A 17,346-nucleotide genomic window follows, 5' to 3' on the forward strand; every position below is an offset into this window, starting at 1 on the left:
TTTCAACAGCTAGACCAACTTTCCAGTACGTTTTGTCAGAGATGTAGTTTCTTCTTCTGCTCAATAGTTCCCACTCTTTGAACAATCTTTATTTTTCCTTTTATGTTCTAATTGAGTTGTATAATAACCTGCTCTGTGTTGTACAAATATGATAGACAAGTTTGCCCATCTGCTTCGGGGATGTTCTTTTCCCTCTCAGACAATACCAGAGCCAGGGGACATCCACTAAAATTGAGTGTTGGGAGAATTAGGACAGACAAAAGAAAATATTTCTTTACCCAGCATGTCATTAGTCTGTGGAAATTCTTGCCACAGGATATGGTAATGGCATCTGGCCTGGATGCATTTAAAAGAGAGGAAAGGTCCATCATGGGTTACAAGCCATGATGGGTATGTGCAATCTTCTGATTTTAGAGATAGGCTACCTCAGAAGGCAAGATGGGCGGGAGGGCACCAGGAATGCAGGTTTCCTGCTGTCTTGTTTGCTGCCTGAGGCATCTGGTGGGCCACTGCGAGATACAGGAAGCTGGACTAGATGAGCTTTTGGCCTGATCCAACTGGGCTTTTCTTATGTTCTTTCTCTAGCTATTTTAAATACATTTTAAATATCCATATTAAAACAAGTATTAGAGCAATACTGTGGCTGTCATTTACAGTCTGTATTTGCACAGGAAAAGTTCAAGGCGTGCTTTATAATGAGCATGTTCTGTTTGGGGGCAGTTCCCCCCCCTTTAACTATTGCTCTTCATTTCAGATGAAAGTGAATCTATGCTGATGTTACCATCCCTTTCTCTACTCTCACTGTCCTAGAGGTAGTGCAGGAAAATCCTATCCTGATATAACTCCTGGTGGCATGCAGACTGTTCCTGTAACCTTGGTTCCACACTTGCCCATGTTGTGGAAACCAGAGCCTTGATGAAGTAACTGCTCCAGACTCACAATAGACTTTTAGACCAGTTTAAGAAATATGTTGGGCACTTGACTTTATTGTTGATATTTGATTATAATATAAAATGCGCCACAACCATTACCCATTTACTGAAATTCAAAATGCTGAAAACCAGTAGTAGTTCTGAGATATGTGAAAGCTGGACACTTTTCTTTGGTTTATCTAAGACCAGGGCCCATGAGAGAGGGGTAAAGGGGGTAATTTGTACTGGGACCCAGAGTCAAAAAGGGGACCTGAAATTTCCTGGAATCTTACATTTTCCAATCTCACCTGGACTCTTTCCACATGGGGTGCTGGGGGCTGCCTCAAACCATAAGCACAAGGTTGAGGAATGCATACATGACACTTCTTAACACAGTGTCAAATCTGGGAGGACACTGACCTGCTACAGTAGCTCTTTGGCTTGTGCATCCACTTACCATAAAGGAGTGAATAGGAGCTCAGAGACACAGCTGTGGGACTACAGCTGCTGAAGAAGTATGTTTTGGTATGCACAGGACATTTTCCATTCTAGCAGGAGCCTAAATACAATTATGCTAATTTTCCACAGTGATTTTCTATATTTAAAAGACTTCAGAAAGACTTGAGCATGTTTGGTTTTCTCTGTTATCTAGCTGCAAATGCCACATAGGAGGGTAGACCTGGGTTCCACATCCGGAAGCCCAGAAGACTTGTGCTCCAAAGACTATTCCAGCTGTCACCACTCCCCCCCACTCTGTTTTGCTCCCTTCCCCCTTTGGGGAGGGCCCAAAAGAAACTTTGTATCTCCTGATAAAATTTCTCAGAGGCCCTGTCTAAGACCCTTCTTGAAGTGCCAGCACCCCCCTGTTGCTTGGGATGTATATGAATCACGCTCTAGAATCAAGTTGGAAAAGCAGAATGTGTATTTTGTTTATATCCTGCTTTTCCCATCCCCACTGAATCAATCTGTGAAATGTGGGGTAATCTATTACCAAGAATGGAACCTTGCTAGTGAACCACAAGAAATGTATCAGTTGCATCTTAAAGACACTGCTAAAAAGAATACCATTATTGGAAATACGTTTTGTGGAGGGGTAGGTACAACTGCATTCTGATAATCAGGACCATAAACCAATCAACACTGATAGCTTGTTTAGCTATCCAATTTAGCACCAATCCAGCTCACAGCTTCACACCTCTGTGACTCAGATGGGCAGCTTCTAATGTTAATATACACATTTGTAAAGGATCTGCTCTGGCAGATTCAAATAAACACCAAGCCCAGTTCTTGACCTTACCTGGGCTAAGCTCTGGCCAAAGCCTCAAAACAGTGGTGTCACTAGGGGGTGCAGGCTGCACTGGGTGACCCACCAAGGGGGGTGACATGCCAAAGTCGCGGCTTTAGGAGCTACCCCGTCATGCCATACACTGTTGGATGTGGAATGTCCAGTGGAATGCAATGCAAAAAATCAGAGCAAAATAGCTCCTTTCCTTCGAAAGTTATGGTAAAAAAACCAGAAAGAAAAATGCATGGAGCCCTATGAAAAGTGAGCCGTATTGCGCATTTACTCATGAGTAGGCATGCTTGCCATAGTCCATCAGAAAGGGCAGACTGAGAGGAATCCAATGACACCAGAACGGTCCTGATCCAATGAATGCAGCCCCCAAAAAACATTAGAGAAGGAGGTCCCTGCCTCCCAGCTGCAAGTCTATTGAGCCCTATGGAAAGTGAAGCAGCCTCATGGTCACATTTACTTGCAAGTAGGCAGACATGCCTTGGCTGGTGTGCAGGCCAGGCAAAGGGGAATGTGAGGACATCACAATGGTTCCGATCCAATGGAACTGGAGTACAGCAAATGCTCCAGAAGGCAGCCCCCTTCCCCACTAAAAAGGACAAAAAAGACTTGAACTGGTAAGGGAAAAGTTTTCTATTTTGCACTTGTAAAGCCAGGTGGGTCTTTATCTTGATTTGCTTGAAATAGAAGAACTTTAAACTGGGCACTGGGGAGGGCTGAAAATCTCACTGATTCTTTTGGGGGGGGTGTTATTGCAGGCAGACTGCAGAGAAAATTCACTTGCTGGAACAGGACCGGCTCCCCCTTATTTAATTTTTTTATTTTCATTTAATTATTTATAATTTTAATTTGCTTGATGATGTTACTTCTGGCCATGACATCACTTCCAATGGGTCCTGGACAGATTGTCATTCTAAAAAGTAGGTCCCAGTGCTAAAAGTTTGAGAACTGCTGCAATAAGCTGTTAGTAAGTCGACTAACTTACTAACACACTAAGTTAGTGTGTGTGTGTGTGTGTGTGAGTGTGTGTGAGAGAGAGAGAGAGAGTGAGTGAGAGAGAGACTCTACAAGTTTTCAAAATTACTAGAATCAGAGTTTGGAGGACTAATACCATCATGTTATATATCAGTGTGCAATTTCATGCAGAATGCAATGAAACAAACCACATTGAAATATCTGTGTTCTAACAAAAGGTACAGCCAAAAAACCAGTGGGGGCGGGGCAATGGTACATCACCCGCAGAGCCTAGTGACACCACTGCCTCAAAATACAAGTAAGGGGTTTAAACATGGCAAATGGTAGCAACTGAGAGGCCAGGCCTGGATTCAGAAACATCTACAAACCCCCATTATAGTCAATAAGACACACCAGCTTTATTCTAGACATTTAAAGTGGTTACACACAAGACAAGCACTCAGAACACAAATAGCATAACATAGACAATCCTCACTAGCATACAAAACAATAATAGCTAACTCCTAACTTTAACTATCACTCACCAAGTATAACTCACTTCTCTGGACAGATCTTATCAGCTCACTCCACCATGGTCAGCATAGCCAAACTTCCCTGATGAAAAGCAGTGGTAAAACAAATGGCCAAGACACAAGAAAGCAGGCACGGCCAAAATCCAGGCACAAAGAGAGCAGGCAGGGCCAGAATCCATGCTATAGATGAATAGTGGATCTTTATACCTGACTCCCAGCCCCCAACCAGTCAGAACTGCCTGAACCTTCCAGTATACTACATGAGTGATGGCCACTTACTCATGGCATATTGCCCCCTTCCTTCAGCTCGCAGCTGCAGCTCATCATGTAATCAAGGTGTCCTTGACTAATTAACTAGTCTTTCTCAACACATTTAAAGGGGCTCTTTTTCACTATACCCAGGCTGCACTCTGTGAAGTATAAAATGACTACAGGCAAAGACCTATATTACTTTTAGTCATCTTAGCCATTTCTGTCACAGGAGGAATCCCTTAAATGATTAGTATGTGTGAAACCTTGTCCATAGTCTGATCTGCTGATTTTTGTTCTGTGCAGGTTCACTTTCAAAGGGTTCCTTGTTGCTGGCAATTAAGCCAAAATTGTCCAAGAGTTGAGCAGTTGTTAGATCATAGCAGTGCACTCTGTAGCACAATTCAGCTCCTCTTCAACTGGTGGTAGAATTGCTTGTACACCTATATCATTTTCATATCTTTATTTTGGGCAAATATTCTGAAATGAATGGGGCTGGGTTTGTTGAAGTCTTATATTAAACTGTGGGAAAGGTTTTGCAATCTAGAGTAGCACATTGTAGATGAAACCTAGTTTGATGGTAACCTTACACTGAGTGCATGTGTGTGTGTTTAATTCTTCCTCCTACAGGATCCCTTCTCATTTCTCACATCATAAGATTCTACATTTTGAATTACTAAGAAGACAAACTGGGAAACTCAGTATTTTCCTCAGAGTCATCCTTAATTAGTCCTCCTTTCATTATGTTTGAAGCAGCAGCTTCAGGATCTGCTAGTGTTTTGCCAGACCACAGGAAGCAATAAATCAGCACCTGTTTGGAGCACTTAAGGACTTTTCTCTCAGCCTCTTTTCCCTCTCAAAGAGCTTGCTCATTGCTTTTGTGTTTTTGCTGTATTAACCTTTGTTAGCTTTAAACAATGAGCTACCTCAAGTAGGTATAGCTGGCAGAGAATCTGATGCTAAAGGTATCACAGTCCAATCCTATGCATGTCTACTCAGAAGTAAGTCCCATTAGATTCCGTGGGGCTTACTCTCAGGAAAGTGTGGATAGGATTGGGCTGAGAGTTATCTACCACCTGAAAGCACCTACTTCTGAATCAGCTTTTAGTACATGTTTTTAAAAAAGTATCAAAGCAAAGCAGTTTTCAATGCATAACTCCTGTTGCCTCTATAAGAACCAACAGGAAATGCTCTTCCATTTGCTAGTTGTTTGGCTTCACCTTTAAATTATTGTTTATGAAAGTATTAGTCATATCCAAAGACAGCCTTTAACTTTTATTCATGTGCCTATTCATGGTTTTTGTAAAGTTTGGTTTGGCTTTGCCTTATCTGGAGAAGGTGTTTCTCCTGTGCTTGAGTGACTTTCCAAGCCAATAAGGTAATTTGGGATTATCTACTTTACAAAGCTTTTGTAAGGATTATGGAGATAATGTATGTGGAGTGCTTTGAACACCTGAGAACCAAATAAAGTGGTTAAGTGGTGATGTTGATACTATTTCTGATTAGTAAACCTAAAGACATGCTAACTGCTTACTAGTCCTGGTTCAATTCTTATCTGGACAAAGACAGAGGACATTGTTGCTGGTGAAACAACATCCTCAAATTTACAGAATTTACTTCTTCAAATTTGCCTTCATGCTTTAATTCCCTTGAGGTCTGCACTTTTAGCTTTCTTCTCTCTTGCCTTTTTTTCTTCCGTCTCCCTCCTTCAAATGATCTGTAGCAATGGTTCTCAAACTTTTAGCACCAGGACCCACTTTTTAGAATGAGACTCTGTCAAGATCCACCGGAAGTCATGTCATGACCGTAAGTTGCATCATCAAGCAGGAAAATTTTTAACAATCCTAGGCTGCAATCTTATCCACACTTACGCAAGAGTAAGTTCCATTTGCTAGCGTTGTTAAAAGCATACACATAGTAACCTGTTAAAAGTACAGATCGGTCACATTTGCCCAAATGCAGTCACATACCATGGATCAAGTCTAATATATTAAAAATAAAATATTGGAATGAATGGGGACCCACCTGAAATTGGCTCGCGACCCACCTAGTGGGTCCAGACCCACAGTTTGAGAAGCACTGATCTATAGGAATACTGATGTATAGTGCCTTAAATATTCATTCATGTCATTTGGTAGCACTCTCAAAATCTATAGAATTTTTCATCACCTGACTGCCCTTTGTTCTCCTGATAGTTAGAGAGCTTGTTAGAGCAAACACATTCCTTTTCACCTTAAAACAAACAAAAAGCCCTATGGTGGTCGGAGGAACTGCAAAACAGCAAGGTAGCTTCTGCAGAATTTACAAGAGCTCTTCCACATGTTTCATGCTGCTGTGGAGCTTGTTCCATTTTTGCCTTTTATGCTCTTGATGGGAGAGGTAGAAAAACCTGAAAAAATAACAGGAGACCTGAAAAAAAATATCAACACTGAAGGGCAGGTATATGACTGATAGAAGAACTCAGAGTTACTAAGGGAAAATGGGGCATTGAGAGCAGGTTACTGCTGTCATTTCTAATGTATTGGTTGCATGGTAAGTAATACACAAGAGCAACAGTGCTGCAATGACACAGTAAGATGGACAGGAACAGGGAGAAGAGCTTGGTAAAGGGCATATCAGACTGCATATTTGATATCTGACTGCATAGCAAGGATATAAGCTGAGAAACAAAATACTGCTGATTTTTATTTTGAAGCAGGGACACAACTACCCACAACAGTTTACAAAAGTTTTCTTTTGTAAGGATGTCTGAATTAATTGAAGGAATGACTATGCATAGAAACCTTCCTGGCATACAGCTTCTCCCAGAATGAAAAGGAGCCACCTCCTGTCTGTCAATATGTGGCACAGGGTTCTCCCTGCTGCCGATTAATGCCCTTTGGGCAGATCCTGCTGACTTATATTGTTTCAACTCTGCTTACTCATTATCTACCAGAGCAGTAACATTTATGTTAATAGGGGCTATATTTATCCCTTTGTGTGTAGTTTTGGTTTTCTGCTCTGAATGTCTCAGTTTCGTGAGAGAATAAAAGCTGAATGCCCCACAAGAAGTACAACTGTGTGTCTGTTTCCAGCTTCAGAGTGTAATTCGCTTAGGTTTAGCAGGGCAACTATCACTGTTCACCTGTCTGGGCGCAGCAGTGGTGAAGGTTTTGTGTCTTGCGCTGCAGCTTCTAGTGTTAGCAGCGGATCTTTGCAGAAACTTGCGCTGGGCAGCCGCTTCCCCCAGGAAATTGGGGCAACAGGCAGCGGAAGCAGCTGCCGGGTGCAAGTTTCTGCAAAGATCCACTAAGAAAACTGAAGGCTGCTGTGCAGAACAGAAAACCTTTACCACTGCTGCGCTTGGATGATTAATCCTGGATGCAGTGGAGAATGCTGGTATACTGTGTAGTATTGCAGTTTTGTGTCTATGCTTCCTCCTCATGTACTCAGCAACTCACTACTCACAAACATCCCTTACTGTTTTATATTCCTCTTGTTTACACCTTCCAGATACGTGATTTAGCACTGAGTATCATATTCTTATTCTGCCCATACAATGTAACCTTGGTTGTCTTGTTTGAATGCTACTGATGGCATACCAACAAACTACAGTTTGAATATTCCATATTAAATCTTGTGCCACTGCTGTTTTGAACAGTTACATTCAGTGAAATAACCTTTGGCAAAGTTTCCTGGGCAGGACTCCCACAGTCCCGGATATTTCATTTCCACTCTTCTTTAAGAATGATGGTAACTATGGCAAAAGGGCAAAGGGCATTGACTAATATACACAAAATCTTGGATAATGTGCAGAAATCTTTTACTGAAATAAGTGGGAGGGCCTCACTGCAGAGCCCATGGATTCTGTGCCAAGAAGTGCTCTGACAACACTGGCTTGCTGTGTGGTTGCAAGTCTTTCTGTTGCTTGGCCCTGTGTATTTGAAGTCTGTCAAGCTGGACCCAGTTCTCTGACCCATTTTTCTTCTATGGCAGCATTTTAACTCCCTGACTTTAGATGCTCTTGTTTGGTATAAATCTGGCTTGACAAACTAGAAACGGGAGAGGAGTTCAAATGAGGCACCATGCTGAGTGAAGCAGTCCCAAATATTTGTCAGTGTGTTTGTTTTCTTGTCTGGCATGTTGTCCTGTTTTCCATTTCTAACTCTATTGAGAGGTTGAGTCATGTTTGTTTTTTAGAATGCATATTTGCATCTTTAAGGTGTTGCACTGTGGCCTGGCTCAGAGCAGGATCCCAGTGTGCTGTTTGAATCAAAGTCCTCTGAAGAGTGCCTCTCTTGAAATGAGTACTGTTTGCTTTTTTCTTGAAGGACTTCAGGGCATTTGTCATCTGAACTTTGATAGCTTCTCAATGTGGAGGAAGCAGTTACCATTTTTCAGTTCCTCAAAGCAGTTTGCTTTGCTGTCGTGTATTCTTTAATTATAAACAATCATATTTAGCAATTGTATAGCACTTTGAGTGGGCAGAATGCTTTGCATGTGTTCTCTTAATGTTGTTACTGTACCTTATAGGGTTGTTGTAATTTTTCGTATTTCTCCCATAATGCAGTTTGGGAGAAGAATTGGCTTGCCTAAGACTACTTAGTGAGTTCGTAGCAGGGGTGAATTCAAATCAGGGAAATTCTGATTTGCAGTTCAGCTGCGGCCCTACACCAGCTCTCAGGAGTTCTCAAAATCAGATAATAACCATGTGTCCTGTGTGTCTTTCTCCATAGATTACTAGAAAATTTAGGCTCAATTCTGATGGGAAACTTGAACAGACTGTCTCCATGGCAACCACTACTCAGCCAATGACTCAGCACCTTTACATTACCTACAAGAAAGTGACACCATAAAACAGTGAGGAGTTGTTTCATCAAAGAGATGCCAGGGCACAGCCTGTACAGAAAACAGAAGCAACTTGGAAGCAAACTACAGGGACTTTGCATCTCCATGATGCAGTTCAAACCTGGCAGCAAGATGGGAAGAGACCAGAAACTGAAACTGCGGAAAGAGTTTACTCTGAGGTTTCTGAAATGGTAGATTTAAAAAAAAAAAAAAGCCAATAAAAAGCCTTTATTTTTAAAGATGTGACGTAGAACGGTGTACCGTTTCAATTGATAAAAGAAGCTTCCAGTGTCTCCTGACGTTCCGGAGAATGATGGGCAAGTTCAGAAATTTTCAGTCTTTTGAGTTTCCTTTCTGATTATCTTTATGGTTTAACACTGAGGTATTCAATCTGTGCGTTCCGCCTCCCTAATGAGGCATGGCTAGCCTCCAGGGGCTTCACCAGGCATGGGGGCGGGGGGAGGCTGCTCTGCTCAGCTCCACATGCTGCCTGCTGACTTGCTGTTTTTCTGCAGCTGTGAAAGAGGTAGGTGGGGCAGCGTGAGGCTGGGAGGGCTGTGAAACACGGTGGGGGGAGGTGGGAGAGAAGGCTGGCTGGGCAGGCAGAGGTGCCGCATCTCATCATGGAGCTCTCTCCATGTGCAACCTCGCCCCAAGGACTACATTTCCCAGTGTGCCCCTCACCCTGGGCATTCTGGGATTGGTCAAAGCTGGAGGAGAGAAGAGTGCAGAGGTGCTGCATCTCATCAGCACAGGGCTCGCTCCTGGCAGGCTTTAAAGTAAGTACAGGCAGTGCAGCGCTTTCCTCTGCTTGGGAAGGAAGGAGCCAGCCTGCTCCTAGTGGGGGGGCATGTCCAAATGCCCCAACCTGCATCCCTCCATCTTGCCTGGGGGGAACAGGGGTGGCATCTGCATGTTGAGTATGTGTGTGAGCAGCCCCCATCTACTTTGGGGTGAGTTGTAATCTTGCTGTATGTGGCTGCAATCCTTTCCACACTTTCCTGGGAGTAAGCCCCATTGACTCAAATGGGGCTTACTTCTGAGTAGACCTACATAGGCTTGAGGTCTGTGTCAGCTTAACCAAGGATCCTCACCTTTCTCTTTTTCCTCCCCCTTCAAAAAAGAAAAAAAGCCACTCTTGATGGCTTTGTCTCCAAAAATTGATTAAAAATAAAAATCCCCATTCCTTTTTAGCCATTCCCCTTTTTCCTCCTGCCTCCTTTGGGGGGGGTACTCCATTGGCTGCCATTGTAAGACAAAAGGCACAATCCTAGCTAGGTCTACTCAGAAGTTAGTCCTATTGTGTTCAATGGGACTTACTCTCAGGAAAGTGGGGTTAGGATTCCAGCCAAACAGTCTCTAGGTCTCTGTTTGCATCAGTTTGCAATTAACAAATACACACAAAACAAAGTCTTCCCCTCTTGCAAATTCATCACTTCTTCCCCCCCCCTTTCCAAACCCCTCCAGGTGTGCTGCTAACTAACTCAGGGCACAATCCTAGCCAGCTCTACTCAGAAGTAAGTCCTATTTTGTTCAATGGGGCTTACTCTCAAGTGTGGTTAGGATTGCAGCCTCAGAGTGCTGGCAGCCTTGTTTCTAGTGTATAATTATAACACCTTCATCCCCATTTTGGGGGTAACTGAGGTGAGGTGTTGTAATGGGGAGCTGTGGCCAATGGCTACAAGGATCAAGGGAGGCACGAGCTGGAAAAGTTCGAGAACCACTGGTTTAACAAGATGGTTATGCGGAGGAAACTGGTCACAGAGGCATCACTGAATGCAGGCTAACCTGTTCAAATCTAACTGAGGTAGAAGGGCCCAAATTTGTAAAGTAACTCCCAGAAGAGTCATGTCTCTTCTGTTTCTTGGGTCATGATGAGGGCTCAGTTCTATTAGGATTGGGCCCATAATTATATAATGTCTGTGGAGTAGGTGTTGATCAAAGCAAGAGCTTCATGGTTTTTGGTGGTAACTTAACTTTGACCTCAAAGTATGTGATTGAGGCAGCAGTGGAGATAAAAACCCAAACCATCTTATGCCCTAGGCTAAATATGACATAATATAAAAAATAAACAGCTGGATAAATAGCACCAGAAGCATCAAATGATGGACTAATTTGCACAGAACTTCAGTAATCTCTTGATAGGCCTCTTCCTGGACACAGTCCCACCCCTTCATAATTGAAGTTTCCTTCTCTCCCCCCCCCCCCCAAAAAAGCTGTGTTTGTGCATACACGATCGCATATTTCTTTTTACTAATACAGTACCTATTTTAGGTATTAGTACGGGAAGAAGATGTTTGACCTTGCACAGTAACTAGATACCATCTGTAATTCTATCTTGAAGTCTCTCTCTTCCATTCTTTCTGCCCTAGCTCTTTTTGGCAGGCTGTATCAAATAAGTGTACAAGAGGAAGTGCAGGACAAGGGAAAACTGCAATGAAAAGAAATGGGTCAAAGTGCACTAATGTAGCCGATGTTAACACACCCTGGATATTCAGTTTGTTGTTTCCTCTGAAAGATGAGCATAAAGCTCACCAAAGAACTGCTGATTTAGCATCCAGCACTATGCACTTACTAGAATGCATGGAATAAAGCAAGTTAGATCCTTTAGGGCAGTGATTTTCAGATTGGGGTGTCATGATGCCCCAGTCTGAGGGCCCTGGCCTCTTTCCCCTTAAGGGGCGGGGGCAGGGGTGAAGCAGGAAGGAGACAGTGACCCGATCTCCAGGATTGGGCCACTCAGGAGGGCTGCAGGGACTGGGTTGCACTCACTAGTCCCTGCAGCAGCCTGTTAGAGGTGTGGGGAACCTTGCACGAGCATCTGTATGGCTCCCCAGGTCATCAGAAGTCAAAGTGGAGCGATCGCACTTCACTTCTGCAAAACTGGAAGTGGAGCGCGATCGCTGCACTTTCACTTCTAACTAGCTGGGGAACCCTGCAGACATTCGCGCAAGGCTCCCCACACTCCTGACAGGCTGTTGCAGGGACTGGTGAGTGCAACCCGTCCCTGCGCCGCTCAGGAGGACTGCGATCCTGGGATCGCGTTGCTGCCTTCCGCCCCGCCCCCGCTGCCTCCCCTCCTGCCCCCACAAGGACTCACAGTGGTGCAAACTTTCCTAGAGAGTTTGAAAACCACTGCTTTAGGGTAACTTAAAATCAGATTTGTCTACCCTCATGGATGCTAGCAGGTTAACCCATTTCTGCCCAACCCACAGGTGTATATTTGGTCCCTGTTGCGTATATGCAGCGTTGAGCAGAAATGGCTTAAAACAGATGTCATGGTGTTTAACTTGCAGATTCCTTCAATGCCTTGAATTGAATTGCTTGTATTTTAGTCTTGTCTTATCTTAAAGTGCTGTTATCTGCACTCATATCCTACTACAGTCGATTAGTGCAGTAACTTGAGTTAACCACATGCCCCTTGTTATACCCAGTAATATGCAAGACCAAATCTGGTGATGTCTGTCTGACTTGAGGGCAAATTAATATGCTAAAAAGAAATGCCAAAATATGGAATGAGTTGCATTGCAGCTGGTCACACAATAAACCCACTCAGATGTAATGACAAACAATGCTGGTTATAAAAACAAGCCTGTGTGAGTTCCAGGCTCACACACCTCCCTCTCATGATCAAGAAGAGGAGACTCAAACTTTTCAACTAACTACAGTTCCCTGTTATATGTGTATTTGAGGAACTGTGGTTTGTTAAAAAGAGAGGTAGGTAAAACAAAACACTGCATTTCCCCAAGTTCAGATGTAATGGAGAACTATGGACACTTCAAAACAGAGTTTTTTCAATCTCCTTTACATGTGCAGGAGGAGCAGAGAAGTCTGCAAACTTATGGCTTATTGCCATTATCTAAACTAGCAGTCTCCAAACTGCAGCCTTCTGCGTACCAGCAAGATATGTCCAAGCACAGCGCAGCAGTGGCGAAGGCTTTCCATTCCATGTCACAGCCTCCTTTCTTCATGCCTGTTTTTCAAACAGCCTTGGGCTGGGCAGCCACTACCACTCATGTCACCCTTGAAGGCTCTCTGCCCTGATTTCTCAGGGAAAGTGGCTGCCCAGCGTGCAACTGTGTGAAGAGTACGTGAAGAAAGGAGGCTGTGGCAGGGAAGAAAGTCTTCGCCACCACTGCCTGGATGCAAATCCCTGGCATTTCAGATCTGGCCTGTGGAATAAGGTTTGGAGGCCTAATCTAAACCATTTATTATTAATTAACAGTATTTATATACCGCTTTTCAACTAAAAGTTCACAAAGCGGTTTACAGAGAAAACTCAAATAACTAAATGGCTCCCTGTCCCAAAAGGGCTCACAATCTAAAAAGATGCCAAGGATAGTTTAGATTATCTATGCCAACTATGCCAACCATAGTTTAGATTAGTTGAATCAGGCCACTGCCTCAACTCCAATGCACGCTTATCAAGCTCAAATGAACTGCCAAAAGTGCACAGGCAATGACACAGTAAACGTGGAATGAGTTTCAGGCACTGTGGGTCAACTTTAATCCACACTTCTGCATGTCAGCTTGCAAATAAAACTGGATCCCCAAGCTGAGCTCCAAATTGGTGCTGTCCTTGAACCAGACACAGTCTTGGGCAACAAAGGAGTGCCTGCAAGGTTGAAGTGCTGGGGGTAAGAGGAGGAATTCCTGTTGGTTTTCCAGTTAAACTTTTTTTCTCCTTTTTGATGCTTATCGATTGAACATTTCTGTGAATCTTCTGTTTGCTTAACTATCTTGATACAATTAAAATCAGAAACATGCAGATTTGAAGATGCGAAAGCAGATGCTGTTGTACACAGGAGACCTTAACATTAGAAGGATGATCCAAAGTAAAGAGAACAGCACACTTCTATGCCCTAGGAAAAGCCCTCTACCTACTTCGCCAAAATACTTAAATCCAATCTGTAGCTTGGATTTAATTGACTCTGTGTTCAGCAAGGGCTTGACATGCAATAGCTCATGCCAACTTTATTACAGCATTCTCAGAGGCTTTAAATCAAGTTAGAAAATGACACTTATGTAATATGAACTTCATCTGCCCTTTGCCCCATTCCCTGTGGTATGAAGCATACCTACATAGGAAACTTTTAAGCTTGACAAATGATAATCGTTTTGTGAAGCAGGAAATGGCAGTATTTTTCATTAAACCTGTTTCAGAACCTGCCCAGTAGGCAGAATGGTAGTAACTGCATACTTATTTAGAAAGTGTTAGTAAATAAATGGAGCTAATGGTAAAGAGGGCTTAAAAAGGTAGGGCCCCCATCCAAAATGACTCTGTGTGTGTGTGTCTGATTTCCAATCTTTTGCAATATGCATTTGTTCCCAGTTAGACTAACTAGGCAGTATCTGTTTAGCTATGATCTCATGGGTTTATAAGAGTCTGTCTGGATGCTCCTGTGAATTCCAAGTCCTGCTCATTTTGAACCTTCCTAGGCAGCCTGTCACTGTCTACATTCCCATCTGGAAAATAGGATTTCTTGTGCCTGTATCAGAATGCCAAAGCGCATGTAGTCTTTGCTCCCATGCAGCTGCTGAGGCAGTGAAAGGAAATGGTACAGGCCCCACTTTACAGATTACAGCAGTCGTGTCACAGGTATCAAGGTAAGAGCTCTGTGTTATTGTGGACACTTGGCCTATGATAGAACACTTTATTCTGGCCTCCCACCTCCCTAAATTCTTGGAGAAATGACAGATTATAAACTGGGGGGGGGGGAGGTCCATTGTTGTTGGTGTGCATCTGATCATCTGCCAAGATTCTGCTTTGTCTTGGCTTTCTTTTGGAATCTAAGTCAGTTGGAGGTTACCATAACCCCTCCCTTCCATTGTGGTATTCTCCAGTTAGCCAAAGGCATATGCAGCATTTCCTCCAGTGCCCCTTGGCAAGCTACAGTAGATCTCTCTCCTGTTCTTCTAAGCCAGAGGTGCCCAAACCCCGGTCCGGGGGCCATTTGCAGCCCTCAGGGACTCCCAATCTGGCCCACAGGGAGCCCCCAGTCCCCAATGATCCTCTGACCCTCCAGAGACTTGCTGGAGCCCACACTGACTCGACACAACTGTTCTCAGCATGAGGGCGACTGTTTACCCTCTCGTGTGAGCTGTGGGACAAGTGCTTCCTCCACTGCTTGCTGATTCACATCTGTGATGTGGCAGCAAAGGAAAGGCCGGCCTTGTTTTGTGCAAGGCCTTTTATAGGTCTTGAGCAGGAGTGCCCAAACCCCAGCCCGGGGGCCACTTGCGGCCCTCAGGGACTCCTAATGTGGCCCATGAGGAGCCCCTAGTCTCCAATGAACCTCTTGCTGGAGCCCGTGCTGGCCCGACGCAACTGCTCTCAGCATGAGGGTGACTGTTCAACCTCTTGCGTGAGCTGTGGAATGAGGGCACTGCTTGCTGTTTCACATCTGTGATGCAGCAGTGACAGCTAAGTGCAAGGCCTTTTATAGGCCTTGAGCTACTGCAAGAACTTCCTTCATTCATATAAGTTCCATCTCTAATATAGTCATTTATGTAAATTTATTCAAATTTGAAGTGTAAATTTTTTTTCCTGGCCCCCAACACAGTGTCAGAGAGATGATGTGGCCCTCCTGTCAAAAAGTTTGGACACGCCTGGTCTTGAGCTAATGAAGCTCCTCTACACAAAAATATTTAAATAACAGCCCAGGCTCCTTTCCACATGGGCAGTTTCCATCTCTTTACCAAATCACTCTTCTCCATAGGAGCTGTTGTCATGCCAGGACTCCAAAGTAGAAAAATAGCATTCTTGAGTCTTTTAGAACATATCATGAACCTGGAGATATAATTAAGAGAGAATTGTCTTTTCTGTTCGCAAGTTTTGACCAATCACCCAGCACAGAATTTTGCCATAGGCTTAGCATCTTTAGTTTTGGCCTTTCTACAAAGAAACAGCCTAGTTGAAACAATCTGACAGCATAGGAATACCTTTCCTACAGCATTGCATTAGATCGTAAATGTAATCGAGTGCTCCACCAGCACAGTGACTGCTGCGTTGCACCAGCCTAAAGTGCTGCAAACATACTGTAAAGCATGTTTGTGACTACTTGAAAGCCATTCGCCTGGCCAAGGTAAGGAAAGCACCAAGTGGCGCAGGGGCTTGGAGGGTGCTATGGAGGTAGCAAGGGGCGTTTCTGGTGGGGGGCAGAAGGTGGTAGGGGGCATATCAGGTCCTTGCCGTATCCTATCCTCCCTCCCAGGCCTGAATGCCCTAAACAGAGCTGCTCAGATTTGCTCTGGTGATTTAGCTGGCACAGATCTAAGTAGCCCCATTGGACAGGCTGGGTAAGGGGATTTTTCCTTGTTACCCCAAGGAGACTTCCAGCCTGCTCCTTACGGCACTGGATACAGTGTAGTAGACCATGTGGCCTGGCTGCACTAGCGAAGGTTAAGATTGGGTTGCCCAATACCTATATAGTTCACACAATGAAACACTCCATCAACGTTTATTGTTTACCACAACAGAAACAACAATGTCACATTGCACATGATAAATACATTGCAGTGGATACAAGGCAAGTGTGCCATCCCCTCCCCCACTTCATAACATACAAATCAGTGATCACCGATGACATACTCTGCATCCTCCATTAATATTCTCCTGCTCCTGCTGGGAGGCACCTGCTGTTAGAAAGCTCAAAATGCTGCCACATTGAATGTATCTGGGTTCTTTCCTTCACTAAATAAAACATTTTAATTGGACCTTTTATTTTACTTCCTGAACCCTCATCCTTTATGCAAGTGTTAAAATGCAGTAGGCAGATATGAAATCCATAATGCACAATCTCTAGTTCTCCTTTGGACAGAGCATGATGTCACTTTGACTCCAACTTCAGAAGAGAACTAGACATTTCAGCCTAGCAGAGTGATCACCATTGAACAATATTAAGCAGGAGCTCAACAGTGCAGTGCACTGTTTGGGAAAGACTGAAGGAATTAATTGCCTGACTGAATAAAAGAAGCAGTTGCCACTGCAGAAGCAACAGGTCCCAACAATCGCTGAGATTGCTTGTATTTATAATGCACAAATGCAACATACATTTGAGAGAAAATGAAATAAATAACTGAACAGCAAGCCCAGCAGTCTCCCAACCTTGTGAACATGATCCTAGCCACTGAAAAAGTGCAACAGGGACTGCAAGAAGTGACCCAGAGAAATGTTTTCTGTCACTGGGGAAACAGGAAGTCTCTGCAGTTGGGAAGCCTGAAGAGTGGAATGCATGTTTGCTCAGCCCTTTTTCTCCTTTCATTTCTTCCCTTTGCACCAGCTATATCCACAAGAGGGAGACAGGGCTTCACGGGGCAACTGGCTGTCATCTTTCTGGCAAGAGCACAAAGAAGATGGCCTTCAGGAAGTGACCAAAACTACAGATGGCAGCCACAAGCCAATGGGAGCGAAGGTTTGGATCAGTGTTCACCACGCATTTTGTAATGTCGGTCTAGAAAAAAATGAAAGGGAGAATCAAATATGTCATTCTTGGCACAGTGTTTCCATCCAGTACACAGTGGCACAATCTGGTGTTTGTCTGATACCGTTTCACAGGGATTCCTGGCAGCTGGCTTA

General features: G+C 43.9%; 2 protein-coding genes across 5 annotated transcripts in view; one reads left to right on the forward strand and one right to left on the reverse strand.

Annotated features, from left to right (window-relative positions):
* The window catches only part of THAP4 (THAP domain containing 4), a 31,028-nt gene extending 22,007 nt beyond the window's left edge, over nucleotides 1-9,021 (forward strand). For all 3 annotated transcript variants that reach the window (XM_066620655.1, XM_066620656.1, XM_066620657.1), the window contains one exon: nucleotides 8,657-9,021. In XM_066620655.1, the coding sequence (XP_066476752.1) occupies nucleotides 8,657-8,776 (120 nt within the window). In that variant the 3' untranslated portion in view covers nucleotides 8,777-9,021. The remainder of the gene's footprint in view (nucleotides 1-8,656) is intronic.
* A 7,191-nt stretch (nucleotides 9,022-16,212) lies between these two features.
* BOK (BCL2 family apoptosis regulator BOK) overlaps nucleotides 16,213-17,346 on the reverse strand; it is a 41,647-nt gene continuing 40,513 nt past the window's right edge. For both annotated transcript variants that reach the window (XM_066621198.1, XM_066621199.1), the window contains exon 5: nucleotides 16,213-17,221. In XM_066621198.1, coding sequence (XP_066477295.1) covers nucleotides 17,096-17,221 — 126 coding nt within the window. In that variant the 3' untranslated portion in view covers nucleotides 16,213-17,095. The remainder of the gene's footprint in view (nucleotides 17,222-17,346) is intronic.

This window comes from Tiliqua scincoides, chromosome 3 (genome assembly GCF_035046505.1).
Source record: "Tiliqua scincoides isolate rTilSci1 chromosome 3, rTilSci1.hap2, whole genome shotgun sequence".
Classification (NCBI taxonomy): domain Eukaryota; kingdom Metazoa; phylum Chordata; class Lepidosauria; order Squamata; family Scincidae; genus Tiliqua; species Tiliqua scincoides.